Genomic DNA, 24,303 nt, shown 5'->3' on the forward strand with positions numbered 1-24,303 from the left:
TAGAATATCTATACCAACTGAATGAGCTTTAAAAATTGTCAGCTTGAGCTGCAGGGATTGCATTCGTCATAAAATAAAATCTCACACTAGTGGAAGTATTTTTACTTTTAGAGGCTTACAAGGTTTAAATTAAATACATTGACCTATTTTAAAGGTATATTCTGCCCAAAACTCCAACAAGTCAGTCTAATGATGTGAAATCCAGAAATGTGCCTGAAAGAGATCACCCCAAATGAGATGTGCATAATGAGGCCCCCTCTTTGCACCATTAGACCAGGAAAAATGTCCAAATTTTTTAAGGGTGTAAAATTGGCAAGCTGATCATGAGTTGCATTCGGTTTTTGGGTCCCTCTGCTCAATTCATTAGTCAGTCAGTGGAAAAATATTTGGACGGCAGCTGCAACTGGAGAAGTGCAGAAATACCAGGCATTCCCATTCCATTCCACATCAACCCCTGACTTTTCACCATCCTTCGGTGGAGCTCCTCTTGTGCGTTGGCAAAAGTCAAATTTGGCACGAAAATTTTGTAAATAAAATTTCTGGTGCGGCTTGTGCAAATTTGCACACATTGCGCAAATTGCATTGCATTCTCTCTCTCGAAAAGTAGATGAGAGGAGTAGGGGAATGGGTAACAAGTAGAGTGCACTGACAAAAACATTTAAGCTAACATTAGGTTTCACTTAATTAACAAACCAAAGAAGTTGGTCAATTAAAGATTTCCATTTAGAAGGGCTATGGTTTTGAAAACACTTTTAAAAGTGCATAAAAGTATGCAAGCCGAAAGAGTTCATTGTACAACACCATGCCTATTTTCCACAGCATACTTTTCGGCACCATATACACAGTTTTTGGGAGAAATTATAAAATGTATCTTAGTTTTGTCAAAACCTTATTAATAAAGATACCCAATTTCCTCTGTGTATTTGCTGTCTGTACTGCAAAAGTCAAACAAATGTGCCAAATTAGCATTTTGACATTTCAATTTTGAATATTATTGACATGTTTACTTGTGTGAGTGTGTGTGTGTTTTTGGGGTATACCGTGTATGTAGAGTTTTTGGGAGTGGGTGGTTGGTGATTTCATAGTTCTGCAGCCCCCGAGTCCCCCAACCGGTTTCATTGAATCGCAAAATTTACTTTAATTAGCAGCAGATATTTAATGATCATTGTCATTCCGGTCGTCATCATCAGTTTGTGGGCGTGGCAAGTGGCGTTTGTTTTGCAGTCTATCCAAAACAATGCCGAATCATTGTCCATCCTGTTGGACCCCTGGAAAACCCCCCTTAACCCTAGGAACTGCGCCAAGCGACGCGTGCTGTTTGCACTGTTGACATCATACACACATCCTCATCCTCATCGGCAACGCCATCATCATCATAAGGCAACAATAGGACCTGATATGGGGGGTATCTACATATATTCGTATATCGCCATCATCATGACTAACAATGCAAAGTTTGTTTTGGTCGTTTGGCATATCATCGAACAGCAGAGCGGAGAAATAAAACAGAAGCCCGCAGCTAAATTGAAATGTTTTCCCCTTTTTGTGAAAAGGGGGCTTTATGCGTTTGCTATTTGTTCAGTTGTTCGGTTGTTGTCAACGCTATAAGGTTATATATGTTTTTATGTTTTCATGGGGGAGTTTCTTTCGTTATTGTGTTTTAATAAGACAGGTTTAATTCACAGAATATAATTCATCTTTTGTTTAATAATTTGCATATATTTTATTTTCCCTACCATAGCTCCGAGGAATGTTGTCTTTGCCTTTACATAAATCTCTAATTTCAATCGCCCGAAATGTTAAACAAAGAAAACAGGCAACCTTAGCCAACTTCTTAGCCCCAAACCAACCCAAAGTCCTAACCCCAAACGCCCGAATGCGAAACCAAAACCCTAACCTTACCCAAAAACCGAAAGCCCAAAGTGACCTCAACATGGAAAATCGAGAGAAATGGAAATGAAGCGTCAAAATGTGAGGCGGCATTCGGGTTTCCTTTTTCTGGATGGTTAAGGATACGTATTTGCGGAAAATTCCCACACACATGCCCTTAGACAGTTTCCTTTTCCCTTTTTTTGAGGGGCAGAGCAACGCACGATTATTTGTGGGGAAGCCTTTTTGTTTCTGCTCATCGAGGGGGTGGCAAAAAAAAAAACAGAAAGTCTGACATAATGTGGCCAAATGTGTAGCCAAACAATAAATGAAAATTGTGTGCAATTGTCGTGCCTTTCATGGCAGCCTTTTGTCTCCAAGTCCCTCGAAGTATCCCTCGAATTTCCTCAACTTGGGGAATGTCACTCAGCTTTTGTTTTCCCCCTTTGCCGAATTTCCCCCCGATTGCTCGCTTTTTTCGTTATTATTGTTGAGCCAGTTCCAGTGGCATTTTGAGTTGCCTGCGTGTCCCGCAATGCGCTCGTTATCCTTTTTATTTGAAGTTTGCTTAATGCCAAGTAAATAGTACCCGGCACATATCCACATGCCTCGTCTCGTTATCCCCCGACTTTTGCGACTTTTCCGACTTTCCTGCCTTCCTGCCGCATTGTTTCATCTTTCGTCCTGGCCGCAAATGGCAGATGTTATCCTGTGGCTGCTGTTTTTTCAGCCCCTTTTCATGGCTTGTTGCGGACCGAGCAGACTAAAGACCTTTCCGCCCCTCAACTCCCGTTTATTGACGTTAAGTTGGCTGTTACCTATGACCCCATGGACCCCAGACCCCGGAATCTCCAGACTCCCGGCTCCCGACTTATCTGGCGCATTATCATCATCATCTTCAATTTAATGCGTCGACGATGCCACTCGACAATCTCTTTTTGTCTTTGCGGCACTTCCTGCCAAAGGACATGTTTGCGTTTATTTTCTGTGTGTATGGTTTTTTTTCGGTTCGTTTTTTTTCCGGTTCGTACTCTAATGTAATGCCACTTTATATGCCGCAGTTGATGCCTTTAGAGGCTTTTGTGTTTACGCCATGTTAAGCCTCGAATCCTTGAATGCCATAGCCCTCGACCGTTTCTATTTCTACACGCAAATAAAAATTGTTTCTAAAACTAAGATCAAATGACTTCGATTTGGGCCTTTGAGAATGCTTTAAATCAATTTTTAGAAAGTTCAATTTAAGCAAAAAACATTTTGGTTTGAAATTTAAGATACAAATTAAAAAATTTCTCTAAATCTAAAATTAAACGAACTCGAAAGTCAATTTATATATTAAATTAATTTTTACACAATGTATTTAAATAAAATATATTCATTAAAATGTATTTAACATACATATTTTTAAAAAGTTCTAGTAAATTGTAGATTTATTAAAATGGAAATTTATCTTTTTCCCACTTTCATATTTTATTTTGGAACTGAATGTTCATCCAGTCCAGTATACTAATTATTTTTGCCGGTGCATGGCAGCTTCTTTCTGGCGTTGCATGTGTATTGGCATTTGCTTGGTTGATTTTCATGTTGTCCCGCCTATTTGCCTGTGACAATCTACCAATCTGCTCCCACTCTCCCCTCCCCCGGATTTTCCCCCTCATTTTCCACCCAGCCCCGCCCACTTCGGAGTGTTAAGGCCCAAACACAGAGCAAGGTCGTTTCCCGTTTTTCCATATGCCGCATTTACATTTAACATTTCCATTTCCATTTGAGGACGTGCTTCGGTTCGGTTCGCTTTGGTTTTGCCTCAGTTTGGTTCGGTTTTCCTCCCGGCTTTTCCTTTGGCTTTTTTATGCATGATCTCATCGCTGACTGGCAGGTCATGTGACAGGCCTACTCCTCTTTGAGCCCCCACCCATTTCCCACTTCCCACTTTTCCCACTCCTCATTGTACTTTCCCATTCGTTTTTGTACTCTTCTCGGGGGGCCAGACAAAAGTTAATTGCCTGACATTAAACTGTGGAAAACGATGGACCCCTGGGAAAGGAGTTGGGAAAACTGAGTTTGCCGAGGTTGCAAGCCTGCAGCAAGTATCTCTTAATTATGATTTTTAAAAAGAATCTTTATGAAGGGTTCTCCAGATACTTTAAACGCTTTACGAAATTTAGCAGCTGCTGAAAATGGAAAGCCATGTAAAATGTTGTAAATCGAATATAATAGTGGTGATTTAAATAAATCATCACTAATACTGAGTATATTACGCAGTAAATTTATTATTATCAATTACGCACAATCGGATTTTCAAAATTGACTTTAATTGAGTTTTCATCAAAATTAAATAACCGACTAATATAAAATATTATATTTAAATTGAATTAAACTATTTAGTGAATAGCCTTTAAGCTTCAATTGACTTAGCTCTATTTAAATGGGCTTGCACTTCTAATAGGCTTGCTGTTTTCAAACAATTTCCCCTTTCTGTGAAGATGGCCTTAAAACTCCTGCCTATTTCCGCATTTCAGTATTTCTTTTCGTAGCACGCGCTAAGCCGCCAACAAACTTAAGCGGTTTCCGGGCTGGGAACAAAGATTTGACACCAAAAAAAAAAGAATATTAAGCCCGTGCTGGATTTGCCCCCTGCCTTGTCAGCTTAGAATCAAAAACAAAAGCCCCGTCCCCAAATATCCCTGTGAAGCAGCTGTCTGTTGCTTGCCTACTTTTCGCAGGTGGAAAATGGGAAGCTCGGCAAACTTCCTCGCCCTTCAGATCCGATTGGCTTCATCAGGAACATAGAAAAGGTAGGGAAAGTAAAGAAGAACGACCCTTCGGGCCAAAAGGCAATACATTAGAGCCCCGGCCAGATTAAACTTGACTTTTGCGCTTCCATTCTATCCGGAAGCCCTCTCAGAAATTTGAAATTATTGCCATCGTTGATTTTTCGTGGCAATTTTGTCATTTTGCGGTTATTAGCGCGACAATTTCCACTGCTTTGGCCTGCGATTTATTGCCGGCCATTTGCCAATGAGTTATTACGGCAGATTAGGCCAAGAACGTGGCTCATTTTCTGATTAATTTGTAGGTGTCAAAGGGCCACAGACAACGGAGAGCCAGAACCAAGGAACCGGGGAAAAGTGAATTTTTATTGCCCAACGTAAATCACAGGGAAAAAGGATAACACGCCTGTCTGCTGTTTTCCCCTTTCCTCGCCTGATTTCAATTAAATTGCTTTTGATTTAATTTTAGAGCTCAAACTGTTGGCTAAACAAACAAAACCAGTTAGGGACCAACTGTCTGTTTGGGTCTAAGTGGAGTACACAAAGAAAAATGAATGGTAACTGGTATTTTCAGAAGTCATTTAACAAGGAATTTTAAATTCTTGAAAAAGTAACGCCCACTGAATCCTTTGGACTTTCTGTTGCATACTTTTAGACACCAAATTAAATGTTTTGCAAATTTCCTTTTTAATTATTTTATAATAATACAATTACCAGTTTAAACATTTTTTTCTCTGTACTCTCTATTTTTCTCAGCTTTCTAAGTCCCCAGTTTGGTGTTCTCTACTTTTCCCTGTAGATTTCTGGCCCGCAGCAACCGCAAAATGCCTGAAGGCTGGCACAACTGGCAAAAGGAAAAGAGGGCAGGACACCGACAGGACATCATTTCCCTGTTTGATCTACTCCGGACCCTGTGTTCTGCTTGCTTAAAAACGCATTACTGGAGGAGAAGTTGGGGGAAAATGGCAAAGGAAGGCCCACTGAAAACCGGAGGTGACCGCAAGTGGAAAATCCTTAGCCACAATCAGAGTTCACATACACATCCTTTACGGTCTCGATTTATTTGTTCTAACCTTTTTATTCTTTATTTTTTCCTGCAATTACCAAGCTTCCTCTTGTCGCTTCTGAATTTATTTAAAAACTTTTTTACCAACCAATAAATCTAGGCACTGGCAATTAATAAACATTTACAATTGCAAATCCCCCGAAATTTACTTTGCGGTTTTATGGTTTTTCTCGACTGACTTTTTCTAATATTTTCGTAATTAAACCTTTTTGCTTTTGCCGACTGACTAAACACTTTAGATAAACATACTGAATTTGATGTCTGTGTATCTATGGACATTTATTTAATGTGGCTTATGCAAATGTGGGCGTCTGTGGGCGTGGCCCTGAGGCCGACTAATTAAACCGCAAGCGACCTAAATATTTTACATGTGTATCTAATTTTTTCTCTAGTTTTAGTTTTATAAATCCACCTCAATTGGATGCAATCCATTTTAAGTGGGCGTGGCCATTTGAAGAGGCGGTTAATTAGCGTTTCGATATATATTTTTACATATACCATGATGCGTTGGTGTTGTTCCAAGTCAGTCAGGTGGGCATTACTCATACGACATGTGTGACGACGTTGGCGGTCGGCTTTAATTCATTTCCAGCCGCCGTTGTTGTTTACAATACACAATTATTGGCTCACTGTGGTGGGGGATAATATGCGCAGTGGTTTGTTTAGACCTGATTGGAATGCGGTTTTATAAAGTGCAAAATTCCTAATAGGGGAACTTTAATTGCCTTAATATTATGTATTTTAAAATAGATTTTTAATTCAGAGGTCGGGATTTTTAAAGATCTATTTTTCTATCTATTTTACTTTTGAATTTATTCTCTATTCTCCACATCTCTGTAATTAGCGTAGTCTTCTGCCCACTCGTATTTTGTCCTCTTTCCACCACTAATACTAACGCTTATTCTATGGCCAATACAGCCGCCTCGGTATGTGTGTGTTGTTTTTGAATTAATTACACAGTTGATAGCCATGGCTATAGGTAATAGTAGGGCTATAAAACCAATGGTACAGAGAAAGAACAAGGAGGGACATTTAGTGACTTAATTTTAAAACCCGAAAAGGATTTCTCTTCCAAGAAAAAGTATTCAACAATTTTGATAGCCCACTTTTAGACACTTTAATAAGGGACTAGAGATCACTTCTAGTTCTAACACCTTTGACAAAACTTTCGCTCAGTGCACAGGTGTAGGCCCAAACACTCGATTGCCCTCGCCATGGCGGCCGGGGCAATATTTCACTTTATTTGCCTTTTGATTAGCCCTAATAGCCAGCGTTAACAGCTAGCAGGTCACACACAGATACACACACACACTGCCGACACACATCCACTAATACACCGCCACTTGTTGCAAAAACAACAACTACAATTAAGCAACAACTGCGACGAGTGGCACATAAATTTGTATTCTAATTACTTGCGTTCAGTCAGCAGCAGGTCGTCGGTTCAGGTCAGCATTTGTAATTTATGTGCCCGGCTTTGTTGGCTTTTAAAAAAGATATATGCGATTATGCGATTGCCGGTCGGTCGTGTTGCTAGTTGTGTGTTTGCGGTGTTGCCCGGGTTGCATCTAAATACTTTAAACGAAATGTGTCATGTGCAATGGACGCATTCCAAGGGGAAATGCGAAAAACACGGGGTTAAACGTTCATTGTCTCCCTCCTTCATTATGCTAATGTTTAGATATTCAGATGGTGTTGTAATTGCCGCCTAGCATGCAAATTAAGAGAAGGTCGACTTGTCGGATAGATGACTCCGCCTGGACTGGCTCTGGAAAAAGTTACCCAAGACTCTCCCCAAAGTTTCTAATTAGCAATGGTCAAGCTCCGCCATTTATGGGAATTATTTTCCCTGTCAGTCTGTGGAAATTATTAATGATGCTCAAGTGGTTTGGGTGTGAGTAATGGCAGCGATTATCAGGGGAATGAATATGGGCGGATCATCTCTTTATGCAGTTCTTTCATCGAGGCTCTCAAGTACAACTATTACTCATGGCTTTCAATGGGCGTTTATAATAGATTTTCTAGAGATTATACTAGAGCGTATAATGCTGATTTTTAGAATGAGCTACAAAGGATTTTCCCTTAATATGCCGTGTATGTTAAGAACACTATTATTGAGATCTGAGCACTTACAGTTTACATTCAAAGTGGCAGTGGCCTCCAATCGTTTTCCCTCGTTCATGGCACGATTTCTGACTACACACTTGTACTTGGCACCATCGTCCTCCCTTCGCGGGATAATGGATAGGGTGGCATTGGTGGGCTGATCCTTAGTTCCGCCCTTCAGAACAGTGGCGGGCAGGGGGGAATTGGAACCCTCGCGATACCAACTATATAAGTGGGTAACAAGTTAGTATAGGCAAAATACCAAGAAATATATGTCCAAACTTACGTTATGGTGGGATCGGGGGAACCGCCGATGCTGCTGCACGTTAGCTCCATGGGCTTGTCTTCGGTGGCCACGGCTATATTTCCGGGCGAGATCACGGGTGGATGGGGTGGTGTGAGGACTGTGAGATTGTGGAACTCCTGATGGACATCCGCTCCCGTTCCCTTGGCCTTGATGCGGCACTCAAAGCGTCCATTGTCTCGGTTGTAGGACACATTCTTGATCTGCAGATCGTAAATGCCTCGCTCCGGTTGAAAGTCGAGTCTGGTAAAGAGAAGGGGAATCAAATAAGTCAAGAGCTCCATGTATATCATCACATTTAATATTCTCCGTAAAAATCATATAAATACCAAAATCTTTAAGCCCATTAAAATTTAAACCTTACCACATTTAAGCTTTATATTTTGGTCTCTTTTCAGGAAAGAAGAAAACGAAACAAACTTCAAAGCTTAAATGTCAGAATCCAGTCAATCAATTTCCATTTGCCTCGAAATCAATTTATTTTTATTTGAAAACTTCCCCGCTCTTCAGTAGCCATCACTAATTGTGCTAATATTGGATTTTCCCACTCTTGTCCTTGATTCCACTTCCTGTTTTTCTGCCCGCAGGTGGCCAAACTTTAAACGCTCCGTAATATAAATAAATACGAAATGGTAATATTTGACGAAGGAGGCGACAGGACGACGAATTTCATGGGCGAGGGGACGGGAGGGGTGCCAATATAAATAAAATCAACGTTCGAATAAATGTTTGCATATTTTTCCTAGACAATTTCCAACAAGAAATTGGGTCTCAGACGTTGCCAACCCAAGTGAAAGGTAAACAGGGAAAAAAGTAAAGTAATTTTCGCACAGCCTTTGGAATTTTCCTGATATTTACCTTATTGTTATTGTTATGTGCCGGACTATTAAGCTCTGAGGGGTTCTTATGGCGTAATTGCTTTGTAGACCCGAAAACCAAATTAATTGCGAAAAATTGTATAATTGGAAAATCAAAGATAACTTTATGTATATTTTCCATATCGCATTTAGCAGGAAAACTTCTAGAAATGTTGTTTGTTTCTCAAATAAATAGATGCACATACACACAGTGCTTGTTCGTGCCAAAGAAGCAGTAAATTAAATTTATTTTCCCATAATTCGTGTGTGACAATTTTGATATAATAGCCTGAAACTGAGAAAGTTTTCAATTTATGGCTATTGATTTTGCTAAATGGTATTTTGCATTCAAGAAAGCTTCCGTTTTAATTAAATTTTTAAATTGTTGGTTTTTATCGCAAGCATTGATTAAATTCGCTTGGGGATCCAACAGAGATTACCCTTAATCTTAAAGCCCAATCACGTCTTTAGTTCGGTATTCAATATATCGAAAATGTGCTGGTCTTTCATCTATCAAAAAAAAAAAATAAGGGACATGGACAAGTTTGTCAATTTTCCATCCTTGGCTTCTGCCAGACATTCATTTCCCCCTCCTTCACTTTCTCGTCTTCATTTTGTCAATGTCTTAATATTTCAAGGCCACTTCAGTGTCCTCGATTTACGATTTTTTTGGTGCTACGATTTTTCACAATTTTTCAATAGGATGATGATGCTGATGATTATTTGGTCGTCATCGTCGTCCTGGACAACTACTGAAAATTGATGCCGCCCGAATGCGCTTCGCTGGATTCTTGGCTTCTCCTCGCCGGTCAGTCAGCAGTTTATTAGATTGGCAAACAAGATGATAGCCCCCAAGCCCTGAAACCCCGAAATCGCGCAGATACGATTTTCATTTTCCATTTCCCGAGACTTTTCCGAGTTCATTTGTCAAGCGGCAAGTGGACTTTTGACTGACACTGAAATTGCTTCTCATCTCGAGGATTTTTAGCGAGGCGGCTGGGCCGGCACTTTTCCTAAGATTTTCCGAGACATCTTTGAAATTTCAGCTTTGTGCACTTCGGTCTAGACAATTTTGCGATTCTAATTGGAGGGGCTTAGGGCTAAGACTGATTAGCTTGGTCAGGAGTTCGTTTTATTTACTCACTCATTTTACTCGTGTGCTAATTGCTGGCAAAAACCGCAGTGGCACGACGGAAAAAAAGGAAAATGAAACACGCGTCTGTGTGAAAATTTAATTTGCCAAGCAGCAAACCGCAGAAGGACGAAAAAAAATACTGGAACTGCCCTGGACTCTTGCTCTTGAAATCCCTAAATAGAATGCGCAGACTGGCCAAAAAGTTCAGGGGGAAAGAAAGAAGAACTCGAGTACTAAAGCATCCAAAGAGTGCATAAAATGTACTCGGAAAAAATTTAAAGAATTTCATTAGTTGTATCTTCAGTATATGAGAATAAAAGTAAATAGAGCCAAGAGGATTTACCCAAAGAATGCTGCTACTTAGATATTAAAAAAATATAAACATTTTGAAAACAAGAAAATGCTATAACAATATTTATATATATAGTATATATACAACAAATATCTTTAAGAAGGTATTAAAAATCTACAGATTAAAATAGACTTTTATTTACTAAAATTTATTGCACTTTAATGTCTTTACTCTCACTAATTTTTAGTGCATGTGTCCCAATTTTTGCCTCTGCAGCAGACAGCAAATTGACTGAATTCTCCACAGACTGGACCGCTCATCTTCTTTTTCCGCCCAAAAAAAAACCGCGTGTCCTTGTCTAGTTGAATTTCTTTTTTTTATTACTACGAGTATTTTTCTATTTGCAGCTGGTGCTCCTGCCTCCCCACTTTCTCTCTCCACTTTCTCTGCCCCCTCGGATATATGTATCTCTGCTTTTTGGGGCCGAGTCTCTGGCGACTTGCTCATTTGCAGCTGGGATAGAGAGAATTCTCAGGACACGTGCTCGTTGGAAATAAAAAAAGTGCAAATTATAAAAACTGCTGGCAAAGCGCAGTCATCGTCATCGTCATTGCCGCCGCTCTGGGGAATCCCCTCGATTTTCCACCTCCTATTGGCAAATGAAAAGCGCCTTAAACGAGCAAAGCCAGGAAAACAGGCGGAAAAGGACGCGTGTCCTTGAGCGTTATCCAAAAAAGGACTCCAGGGGGCTGCCTTATTCTTGTTGCAATTTTCAAGTTTATACCCAGCAGGCCCGGGGCTTTATTTATATCACCCCACTTCCTCCTCCTCGGAAAATGCCCCTCCTGCATTGCAATTTGTGATTTGTTGTTGCTACCACAGTACTGTCCTCGATTCGCAATTTTTTATATTTTTGTTGCTCCCTCTGGGCAAAAGCAAAGTTTTTATTTTTTGTTACAGAGGGTAACCTTAAACGGCCACCAATTATTCACAAAAAAAAGGAATGTTCCACACAAAAGTAAGGCAATTTTTTTTTGGTTATTTGAATGGCAATCCAAAATATGTGGCTCATCACAAGGTTTTATATTAACATTTCCTAAAAACATTTTGTTTTTTAATAATCTTACTCATAGCATGTAAAGCCCTGTAATTTACATCCCAGATTATGATCTTCAATTCGAAAATTGATTCGTAAAGAACATATTTCAGGAGTCCTGTTTATGCCCAACCATTTGTTCAGATTGAAGATAGCCCCACTGATTTTCCATCAGATTTTCCTCCCAAGCATGCTATCGTATTTCTCCCCTCGCCGAAATCCCTCCACAAGTGAAATTTCGCATTCGAGGGAAGCGCCTTCCCTTCTAAATGCCGCACTCATTGTTTCTCAATCTCTGTGAGAAGAGCATTCCCCTGATGTCTCGTTAAATTAAATGTTCAGCGAAATATTAGCCCAGAGCTTTTCTTTTTCCCTTCGACCTGTCGCGACATTTTGGCCCAGAGAAAAATTCTGTAATTTCGGTTTTTTCTTGTTTTGTGTGTGTGTGTTTTGGCATTGCCAGCAAATTTGCAGTAATTTCACTTTTGCACAGATAGGAATTTTCCAGGGGGGTTTTAAGGTTCGGGTACTATCTCCCGCCTTATTATGTGGCCAGTTTCGTTTTGGTCTCCTTGAGCCGTGTTCTCGTCCTGTTACTTGTCCTTGTTGGCTGCTTGTTTTCGGCTCCTTGTTAGCTTTCGGCACAAATTGCAGTAAAAATATATTTTACAATTTGCCTGGGCCCGCAGCGCGATTTCTTGGCCCCTCAACGCCTCTTTATGCTGGTTTCTATTTGTTGATTTGCTTTTATTATGCCCACACTCTTACTCAGGGGCGCACAGAAAAAAGTTGGGCTTAACTTTGAAAAGATTTGAAAATCTTTAGAAAATTGTATCTTCGAATGATTAAACTGATAGGAATAAAGGTTTATAAGTTGGTAGTCCTCAGATAGTTTGTGGTGGTTTCATTTTTAATTACCTACAGATCCTTTTCCCAACATTTCGATACATTTTATTGGATAGCCTTCGACCCTTCGCATACATTCACTACATTTTCGATTTTTATTTTTCTCAATTTATTAAACCATTTTCCCCAGTGCATCCATAAAATGTATATGGCGTAATACCAAAGCTGGCTTGCGGCCATTTTATTTGGCAAGCTGTGAGCGGAATGAAACGGAACGAAATGAAACGGAAACGCAGCGACACGGAATGGAACGGACGGAGGGTTGCATTTTCCGCGAAAGAAGAGGCAGCCGGGGAAGAAGAAGAAGATGTAGGTCCGTGCGGCACAGTTGGCACTTAAAATTTATGCGTTGCCACATAAAGAAACCAAACCGAACATTAAAAAGCAGGCGGCCAACAGGAAACGGAAGTCGCAGGCACCAGGCGAATAAAAATACAATTGAAATCTGGGGATGGTAACGGGGGCAATGAAAATGAAACATAAACACAATCACCAATAGGCCATGTGTGTGTATATGCATGTCTCAACATGCAACACGCGGCGTTGACATTAAGGATTAAGGCAGGACATGTACTATAGAGATGGACTCACGGCAGGCGATTAATCGTATATTTAATAATTCAAATATTCAGAAACTATTTTTTTACAACCATCTCTTTAGAATAGATCTATACTTACATAAATATCATGAAGTCTACAACCGTAACCGCACCTATTTTAAATTTTGTATTCATTTCTCTTACATATACATACATTTAATAACTCTTTTCATATTCATAAGCCCCTTTAAGCCGTTGGCCAAGTTTGGACTTAACTGTTTCAGTCGTCTGGCATTTTGTTTAAATTGCCAAGAACTTGATTTTAATTAAGTTGCCAGCCCAGTCAGTCACATGCATAAATCGCATTATCCAGGTCGGGAAATGGAGAATGGGACGAAGGGGAGTGTGAAACATTTAATTAACTTAACAAATGGCTGCCAACTGCTGCTGCTGGGATAAACTGTACTACTCGGTCGGCGGAAGGATAACCGTTAATGCCGCAAAAGGACAGAGGCGGCGGCGGGGATTCCCCTCCAGGTTTCACTTTACGACCCCACGCACACCGACACACACATATACCCATTAAGGACATCAGCTTTATGGACAGCACTTAACATCCCTCAAAGCCGGCCATTCCCGCAATTATCATCCTTGTTGCTGGGTCTCGATTCCATGACCATTAATTGCTAGGCTTGCAAAATATCGATGGTGAAAGCAATCGATTGTATCGATAGTATCGAAAAGCTTTAAGTTTTAGCCCAAAATTCAAAGCTAATTCTTAGTTTATTTAAATGTTAACATGAAGTGGCCACTTTAAACTTAAAAAGATATGAAAAACTATCGATAATATTCATAGAGATGACGATTACTCACCTATAGCCGGAACTCAATTGGACATCGCCGATGGCCACGTTATCGAATTGGGCGGGATTCGCCGTCCAGCGGGTCCAGAAAAAGGAGAAGTCGTTCGACTCGTACTTGTCATTAAACCGGCACTTAAGGGTTAAGTCCGCATTTTCTCGTGTGTCAATCGATTCATCGGCCAGAATCGTGGAACTGAGCGCTACAAGAGCTGCAAAGGACATTGAAGAAGATATAATATTAATAATAGTCAATCCTTGGAGGTTGTTCTAGTTTTAAAATGTGTTTCGTAAAAATCTCAGAACAAAGAAAATTTCTTAAAGTTTAAATCTGCTTACTCATCCCCAACTTGACAACTTGTGATTGCGACCCCAAAAATAATTGCCTTGCCATAAATAATTTAAATTCTTGACCACCACACGAAAGAACTTTATCACATTTTCATAAGGCTTAAAAGAATCATAACTTTTCACTCCAATCCCTTACCCAACTCTAAAAAAGAAAAACCGACGACATAAGAACCTTTTCAGTGTTCATGAAATTTTCATCAGCTGTTGCTTTTTTTTTTACCGAAACAAAGGAGAAAAATCGGTTTAAAATAAAAGAACCCATAAGAAAAACAAAGGACAACAGTTTTTGTTTAATTCTTAATAATGCATTATACCTCAACAACTCAACTTGAAACTTGCCAAGAATAAAAAGGGAGAGCTTCGAATAAAAAAAAAAATGAAAACAATTTCAAGTAACTTTTTCATATGCTTAGGCGACAAAGTTTGAGATACATTGCCTACCTTTAAGCGCACCTTGAACACATGCGTATCCCAAGGATTCAGGGACTCACTTTTTCGTTCATTTTTGTCCTTTTTTTCTGGTGTGGCCCTTGGCGCATTACTCTTACTTTGGTGCGTAAATTTCAAGTGGAATTTATAGCCGCTTTATATTTGGCATCAAATATGCATGAGGCGGCGTTTAAGCCACTCCAGAAAAAAAGTGGCGCGAAAAAACTCGAAAAGAGTGTTTGAGAGGCAATAAATTTTTGTATTTTAGCTGCAGCAGCTCCAGACTGTTTTTAGTCTGTGTGCTAAATTTAAAGATTGTTTCGGTCTGTTTCTCGGCATTTGCATTAGGGCCAATAGTCGTTAAAATCCCCCAAAAGTTATGCGGCCCATGAAAATCGCATTAAAATTAATTTGGCACTCGGCTGAAGGCCCTTAAATATCCGTATCTAATCCGATGGATAATAGCATCACACGTCAAGGTGGCAACTCTGGCGGCCAACAAAAAGAAGCCTTCACTTCTCATTTTGCGCCCCGGGTTTTCTATCTTTTTGGGCCGGGAATTTATGTCAAAAGTTTCGTTTCTTGTTATTTTTCCAAGTCCTGGGCGCTGTGCCCATTTCATTCATTTATTCTGCCCGTCTCTGTCTGCCATTAAAGTTACTTTTGTAGAGCTTTTGGCCTGGTTGTCAACGCATTTCTTTGCTCATTTCACTTGACTGCTTAACGGGAGGAAGAGCGGGGAAATCCAGGGGAAAAGGCCGGGGAAAATCACGGGTGAGAAAGAGAGAGACTGAGTTAGTGCTGTCCATTTTCGCAGGATGCGTTTCTAATTAAAAACTTTGGATGGAGAGAAAGGGGCGAAGAAGTTCAGCTCGCTGCACTTAGGCAAATTGCCAGATGTTGTGCTGTTCCACTGAATTATCCTTCAGAATACTTTGGGTCAACATTTAAGGAGACATGAAAGATGCATTTGTTAAAGGAATTAATGCTATAGTAATTGAACGATATCAGAACAGATCGAATGAAACCTTAAGAAAAACCAGGGTTTTTTTAAAGGCGGCGAAACAAAAGCGTTACAATGTTTTTTATTTTATTCACATGATTACAATTATACTACATCGTCCGATTGACAAATAAAATAACATATTGTTGTCTTATGGCAACCCATGTCAATCATTTCGCCGTTAAACATGACAGTGCAGGACTCGTGGCCATTAATATTACTCGTTCCATTACTCCAGTACAAAAAAGGTGCCGCCTTTCCAGAAGCCACAGATACAAAATTTCCTTCTTCTTCCCGATCGTTAATGCCCAGCCAATAAAATGTATTCCTCATAAGTTTCTTATCCAATGCAGCAAACTCAGTCTCATCTTGGACAGCTGCTAAATGTCCACCCAATGCAAGACAGCTGACTTCTGCGTCAAACCAATTTTTTTTGTCATTGCGTTCGATATAAAAAAATCTTGATCCTATCCGATCAAATTCTGGCGGGATGGACTTCGTTGCTGGTAGCCGAGTGGTCTGTACTTCTACTGGTCTGTTTCGGATCTTGGCTTCAATTCTTTCAAAATTCATCATTGTTTCGCTCCTTAGGCTGTCCAGCTTTTCTTGGGTTTCTTTCAGCTGTAGAGCAATCATATTCAACTGTTCCCGAACCTTCTGATTGTGATCAATGAATGGCCTTTGGGCGGTAAGGCAAAATGCACCACATTGATTCGGGGCATCCTTTAGAAGACAAACTGTATCTTTATTATCCTGGGACTTAGCCAATCCATAAAGATTGCAGACGACAGAGGCATACAGAAAATAAAATCGGAGCTTGAGCATTTTTCGGGCGTATAGTCTTGGAAAGCGAATGTTTGCAACTGATTTAAAATATATTTCCAAACTCAAATAAACGCCAGAGTACTCAGTAATAAGCAAAAAGATTTTTTTGTTTAAAAAAAAATGTGATAAGGGCGATAGAACAATCAAGAACAAACGTTTTTTTTATAAAATGTTAACACATTTTTGTATACAAGTAATATTTGTATAAAATAAAAATTCACATGTTTCTTGATAAAAATAATTTCATGCTGAATAATTAACTCTTAACTCTCTTAAGAGTTAACACTTAAATAAAATTAAGTAAAAACGAAGCACCGCCGTTCGATCCCATCAATGGCTGATTAATCGAGACCTTTTAAGAAGAAATGTCAACGCTTCCTTATATTTTCGATTTCGCCTCTTTTATTGTCGGACATTAAGAATTCACGAAATGTTAAGTGCAATTAATGGGGCGAATGCAAAAATGGTGAGAAAAAGCAATGGCCAACCGAGGGCAGAAACTTGCAACTAATTAAATTATCGTTAAAAAAGGCGCACGAGGGAAGGAGCTAAAAGAAAAATTTCTTATAATTGCTGGAAATTAAAAATAATATGCAAGACGAGTGAAAAGCAGTGCAAAGGCAGCCTCAGTTTAAGCATAAAAAATTCAATTTCCGCTCAGGACAGGGTCAAGAGTTTACATTTTCATCCCAACTAAAAGCTAATGGAGCCAAAAGGACAGACGCAACGGAAGCAGCGAAGTTTTTATTTATGTATTTTATGAAAATTTGCACATTAACTCCGAGATTGTTCAAATGACTTGAATCAAGGTTTAAGAGGTCCATCAGCTAGGAGAAATTGTTTCAGATTGCATCTCTACTGAAATTATTAATAAGGATCGTTAAACACGAAGAAGAGGTACAGTATTTAAAAATGGGCAGAAAAATGTGCATTATAAGGTTAATAAATAATTCCGAGTTCCGTAGGGCAATCTGTATTCGTTTGAACACCCAAAATCATATCGGTTCGGGGTGTTGCAAATCTTGCAAAACTCGAATACACAAAATTCCTATTTGTTCGAAAATAATTGGACTAGAAAATTATGTAAGACAACAGCTTTTCGCATCATCTAGTTAATTTGTATTTTCCTCGATTTTCTGCTGAACTGAAAATGTATGTACATTTTCCCCAGAAATTTTCAGACCAATTCAAGGGAAGCAATTCGATTACGCCTGAACGGCAAGAGCTGGAAAATTTTCTAGAACATTTGGTCAACGGCCTTTGCATTGGGCATTGTTGTCTCTCTTCGGGCCGAGAACTCTCAGACCAACACCTTTGGTACAGTGGAGCTTCTGTTGCTGCAGCTACAATACGCAATTATGACGTGGGAATTATATTAAAATGGAAACAATGACGAAGGCAAAGGGACCGAAACGGAGGAGGAGGAGGTGGGAAACCCCAAGCTGTGAGCTCTTTTGTGGCTGCCTTTGGGAAACTCGAGAACCCAGCGAACGTAGAATATAGGAACTAAGAACATACACAGATAAAAACGTATTGCAAATAGACAACCTTAAATGTTTAAAAACGAAATTTTCTAAAAAGTTGAAATCACTTTGAAAGGTAGCTAAAAGTGTGCTACATATGTTTTAAAGTCCAAGTTTAGTTTTTCACTGCATACTTTTATACACCTTTCCAAATCTTTTCTGATTATGGTATTTCATCAAGATATTTTGGTGAGTTACATTTTGACCTTAATATATTAAGCTAATACGCTGGTATCTGAACCGAAATACTTTTTTTAGTGTATAACCGGAGCTCTAGACCAATTCTACGGCACTGAATTTTGCCCTTGTTAATTGCATGTTCTGCATATCACTTATAAATGCACCCACACAATCACAACCAGTCAACTTCGCACTTACACAGACACCTTGCCTCACATGTCAGGACACACACACAGACGAAAGAGACGGCAACAGGGCAAGCGAGAGAGATGGCAATATGGATGGAGCTACGAAGACTTTGGGAAAAGTTTGCCATAATTGGATTTTCAGAGTTAATTACCAGCATTGAATTTGGCCATAAAATGTAAGAAATACCTACGCTCTCCCTGTCTCTTTCTAGGATTCTCTATCCGTCTCTTTCGCACACTTGATTACAATGTAAGTTGGCATAGATTTTTGATTTTAATTGGAAACAAAAGTTGGTGAAACATTTTGCCTTCTAGTTAGGGATTGTTATAGTTGGAAATTAGATACACAGTGGGCAAACAACATCAAATGTGATTATTTATATTTTTTTTACACCTTAAAGAGAACATCTTTATTTTTAAGCACTGTTGATTAAATTATTTATTATTTTATAGCGTTTCTCTGAGTTCCCCATCGGCTGGATATCTTTAAGGTTCGTAACACCCTGGTTGCAACCGCAGGGATAAATAGACACAGAGAGAGGTCTGCAAAGTTATGCACAATGTGGACTCAGGACGGCGAGGAGATGCCAAAGGATGAAGGACCAAGACCAGGACCAACAGAAGCTTTGGAATTATGTCTTATTATTTTGCCTGCAGCCTGTGGACGGGGCGAAGAACAATGGCAAATCACACAGCCAGGACCAAGAGCAGGACTCTAAAGCTGGCAATCGGGTTGTTGTCCTGGCACTGCACCAAAGTCGCAATCTCAACGCCTTCTATTCCCAGCCCCCACTCCCTGAATTGTCTTTAATGTCTTTATGCTTAAGCCAAATGTTGGCCGGTCTAGAGAATCCCGACACAGGGAAAAATATTTGAATAGCATTACCTTAAGAATACAACTTGTAGTATTAAAATATCAAATGTTGAATTGATGTTTGTGAAAATCCTCAACATTATGATGTGTTCTAAGTATGGCACATTTAAGATGTAAAACCTTCAACTGTGAACTCGTCTCGAGTTTTTCTTTCTCTGCATTCGAATACTTGGCCTTTTCTTTGGTCCTTGCCAACTTCAGAATCCTTTTGGCCAAAAGCAGAGTCGATAAAAACTGCAAATGGTCTCCTGCTCCTGGCCCATAAAATGCAACATAATTTTCTTATGACTCACACACAGATAGACAAAGAGGAGAAAAAATAGCTGCGAGCAAAAAATCAAACCATACGATTTCAAAAAGGTGAAAGAGAAGGGTTTAGGTGTTAAAAGGTTAAGGGAAGGGATTGAGGGGGACCGAATCCGCTACTGTTACAATGAATGTTATCTGTTTTAAACGGCGCTCCCGTTTATCCTGGCTACCAAAGGCAAAGCCCAAATAAAAGCAAAAGCCCAGATACTGAGACAGCAAAAGTCAACGAAACGGAAGAAGATTGCAATTTAAAGGCGGCGGAAAACGGGACGTGGGGCCAGCGGTGGGTTAAGGTGCGGCAAACTGGTTTTTTGTGTGTCTGCAGAAGAATACAGAGAAATATATTGATGGCCAAGTTGCAAGCTCCTCGGTCGAAGAATAAAGGTAATAAGAAGAAGCCTCAAGTTGCACAAAATCAGAAATGTTAAAAAGGAACGGCAGGAGAAACGTGACAACATTTAAGTGGCACACTTAACCCACACAAGTGATTGGGGAATAATTTAACACTAAGGAAACTAGGCAATTTTGAGAATAACCCTATCAAAAGATAACCTTGTAAAGTACTAGACATGATTAATTTGCTTTGCTTAAATCGCGAATTCTTCAGAATCGTACGTTTTATATGAAAAACAAACATAAAGCTTACCCCGTTATATTTTTCTTCTTAAATGGAAAACTTTTCAATAAGAAACTAGAATACTTCAACGATATTTGTAGTTGGGGAAAACTATCCACTTTTGGTCTTAGGAAAAACAATGTGTGAACCTAAAGAAAATTTAATTTATTTCCTCAAGATAGGCTAAGTAATCGCAAAAGAAATGCACATGAATATATTAAGACAGCAATGGGTTAAAAGCCAAATAGAAAATCGCATGTTGCAGCTGTTGCACCGCATATATCGAAAGGTGGCAGAGGGGAGAGGGTGCAAGGGGGTCAAGGCATCGGCAGATGGGGACACCTATATCTACCTACCGTTATTTCATTACAACTTTTGCATGACAATGCGGAAAAGTGGGAGAACATAAGAAGCTGCAAACGAGAAACTCTCCGCTTCGGCGGAAGAAAAAGGGGCTCAAGATTCGCACAACCAAAGTCGAGGAGATATATGAACGAGTTGTATCTTACAAAGGCAAAAATACACACATATATATATGCGGGTATATATGAAAAAGGCAACTTTTTTCCAGCGGCAGCGGCATTTATGCGTTTTTATGCAGCGGGCTCCAAATTGCTTTGGCCAAAGTGGAAAAACCAGTTCGAGCTGCAACTTTGGCTGCAAGATACTCACATGAGCCGCTCTCGCAAGCCCCTTAACCCCCGGTCTTAACCCTCTGGTGCGAATGTGTGTGGTTAACATGGCTTAAGAAACTTTTGTGCCCCCAAAAAAGAAATATAAGCAACAACAGATAAGTTGCAACTTTCGAAAGTTCCACAAGAACTGAAATGTTTTCGTAGCTCTTATTCTTGTTGCCTTTTTTCTTGTTTACAAGTGACCTCCTCCTTCACATTCGCCCCAATCCTTCTTCTTTTTTTGGCATACATTTTGGTGAAAAGAAGTCGAATGAAAATGCAATTTTCAAAAGCAAAACAAACACTTGTTGATTTGCAGCCAAAGAGAGTCGGGGGCCGCAACCGAACTGGTGTTGAAATATTAATAAATAAGCCTGGCAACTTTGGCAATTTACGCCAGCTAGCTCTAGGGTTGCCACCCGCTCTTGACAAACCGCAAAGCCAACGGGCCAAAGGCAGCTGAAATTTTTCTTGCTGCCACAAAAAGTTGCACATGCATGGCAAAAAACACCCCTTCTCTTAACCCTCTGTCGACCAAATCAAAAGCGGGCCAAGTGCGCCAAACTTTTGCACTCGAAAAAGCCCAGAAGAGAAGCCGAAGAAAAGGCGGGCGAAAAAAGCAAGGGAATACAGTAAAAGTACACCAAGAATTTTCCTTTTTCGCTGTTGACTTTTGGGTCAGAGTTTTCCCCCGAACTTTTCCAACCCGCGCACTGCGGGCGCGTATCACTTTATCAACACTGGGGAAAATTCAATTTCACTTGCCCATATGCAGGCGGTGGCATTGCCCCAGGGGGCGTGGCACTTATCATATTCGCGCAAACTTTTGGCATTGCAAAGTTCAACACTTTAGCAGGTGGAGTTTATTAAAAATGCATTCGAAAATGAAGCGAAAAACTGGGTGGAAAAAAGAAACGGTCGAAATGGGTACAGATAAAGAAAAGAATGGTGTACTTTGATACTTAAAATGATTTTTGAGGCAAGAATTTATGCAGATAGTTTTGTGTATTCTTATGTATATATAGTACTACTAAATTCGATTTTCTGTCAACTGAATGTAAAAACTTGACCCAAAAATCCATTCTTAGCACAAACCAACACTGGAAAAAGAATTGCTTTTAAAGACTTGGAAGTTGTAGCTCTACTGTTTAAAGATCTGTATTGATTCGTAAAATGATAACCAGAGTTTTTTACAAATAGAAAGATTCAATAATAATCCAGCCTGACCAATCTTTAATCTAAATAAACTAACAAGTTTTCGAGCAGTAAGACCCCTTGGATTTCTTTCTCTGAACTTCATAAATTGCCTCCAGCTTTGGTGACCACTTTATCACTTGGCACTCCCCAGATAGACCCACACAAAATGTAAAGAAAAAAAGAACAGCAGCAGCTGGCAAAAGAAATAGAACAAGTCGAAGTAGTTTCGGTTGAACTGGAACTGCTGAAAAATACCCCAAGGCAATCTGCAAGATACTTTTGTATCTTTTGTGCTGCCACTGCACTGGGATTGCGGTTGTCCGCTGGTAATGACCAGAGCACGTTTTGTTTTCCGGGGCGACGGCGGTGGAGGAGGGCTGAAATATCTCTGGCAATATTTGAACATTTACGCTTCATCGATTGCAGTCCGCACAAATACGGCAGAAAGTATCTCGCAGATAGATACGTATTCGTAAGGTAGCAAAGTTTGCTGGCCAAACAAATAAACCACCAGAGAGTGCGGCCAGCAGAAACTTTTGTTTACCCAAGTGCAGGCGTACATGGCTGGATGCATAGAGCTTCCGAGGAAAAGCGATAAAAAGTCAGGTGAGGCAAGGAATGGCAGGAAAACCCATTGCTTGACCAACTCAACTCCAAGTTGTTGACACTCGAGTGGGTGGAAAAGTCTCCTCAAAGGGCGGAAGGATTTTCTCATTACCGGGGAGTCGGCACTTCATTGCCACTCAGACACGTGGACAATTTTCACTCTCGGCTAATTAAAATAATTTCTTCGTTCTTTCTTCATTTTTGATTGATTCCTTGCACTTGAGAAAGCAATTTACCAATTTATTTATAACCTAAGTTCCCCATTTCCTGGGTTTTCTAATTTTTAAAGCAGCAGAACTCCTTCTAAATAACTGAACTTTTACAAATTAAAAAAATTGCATCCTTTAAAATCCACATTTGTTTTTATAATTCCGGCATATTTTCTTATCTTTTCGTTTTTTCCAAAAAAATTCATTAAAAGCGGAAATGAGTACTCTTATTATCGTTTGCCAATCATAAGCAAATAACTTAAGCAACCTTCTCTTTGTCAAATATTTTCTTTGTATTTCTTTTTTTTTTGTGCCACACACGCTTTTTGATTCAATTAAAAATCAGCCTTGCATATCATAAATATTTCTAAATGTTTTTCTTCTGCTTAAATTCGAAAAAATCAACAACAGATGAGCGAAAGGAAAACCTGTATCTCCTCGCATGCCAAAGATTTTCCCTTCTTCCACACAAAGGAAGCATCATTCTAAGCACACAGGAAACAGGAAAGGAAAGGAAGGAAGGGGAAAAAAGAAAAACTGAAGGAAAAATCACTGGCAATTTGCATAAGATACAATTGAGTGAGTGTCGTTTCTTTATATTTTCCTTCTCCATTTTTTGTCCTTTCCTGCCGCTTCCTTTTCTCCCGCTTTTCCCCGACTTCCCTGCAATATCTTGAAGCCCGTGTAATGAATTATCATATTTCATGTGGAAACAAGTGGGGAGGAACAGCAACAACAATGTTTGTATTCAAATTTGTGCCGCCAAAGTGAAGTTGGGACGCAAAAGGGGAGCTCAGACTCCAAAGAAATGCCGCAAAGTATGCCATAAAAATATATCCACACAGCCGAGAGCAGAAAACCAAGCTCAACCGAAAAACATAACTCACGGGGAATCTACAGCGGCGGTCAGATTCGTAGTGGGATCAAAAATAAATTTAAAATGAATTTAAAAAGTAATTTAAATTTTTTAATTTTTTAGTAACTGATGAGCTAAACAAGTATTTTAATTTTGATTTAAGATTTTTAAGTATACCCTGTTTTGATGATTTCTGATACTTCCCTAGAACTTACTTCTTACTTCCCTTATAGAACCCACTTTCTGGATAATTAATACATTATAAAAAGTTAGTAATATATCCTAACAGACATTCTTATAGATATTTTTCTACCATTTCAACCACGTCTGTAATCTTAAATAGAAAACCAGATTGAGTCGCAGTTGGAATCTTCAACATTCCTTGTTGATTTGGGTCGGTACAAGGACTTAGCTTTGGAAAGGGGAGGAGGTTTTCAGCACCCACAACAGCTGTTTTATCCCGCCACCCATTTGATTTTTTTATCCTTCTGCCCGCTGGCATCCAGAGATCCTAGGAAATGACACTGGGAATATGTCAGCAAAGCTTCGCTCATCCCTTGCATTGTTCCCAGTGGGAGCAGCACTCCCTTTCGCCTTATGGACCATGTCCTGTGTCCATTCCGTGGCATTTCATTCATTTGTCCTGCGGTTCTCAACTGCAGCTT

General features: G+C 39.6%; 1 protein-coding gene across 2 annotated transcripts in view; it reads right to left on the reverse strand.

Annotated features, from left to right (window-relative positions):
• Positions 1-24,303, reverse strand: part of ed (hemicentin protein echinoid) — an 87,867-nt gene that overhangs the window by 30,129 nt on the left and 33,435 nt on the right. For both annotated transcript variants that reach the window (XM_036812921.3, XM_036812927.3), the window contains exons 3-5: positions 13,812-14,010; positions 8,096-8,356; positions 7,837-8,033 (exon numbers count right to left, since the gene is read on the reverse strand). In XM_036812921.3, the coding sequence (XP_036668816.2) occupies positions 7,837-8,033; positions 8,096-8,356; positions 13,812-14,010 (657 nt within the window). The remainder of the gene's footprint in view (positions 1-7,836; positions 8,034-8,095; positions 8,357-13,811; positions 14,011-24,303) is intronic.

The sequence above is a fragment of the Drosophila suzukii genome, chromosome 2L (genome assembly GCF_043229965.1).
Source record: "Drosophila suzukii chromosome 2L, CBGP_Dsuzu_IsoJpt1.0, whole genome shotgun sequence".
NCBI lineage: Eukaryota > Metazoa > Arthropoda > Insecta > Diptera > Drosophilidae > Drosophila > Drosophila suzukii.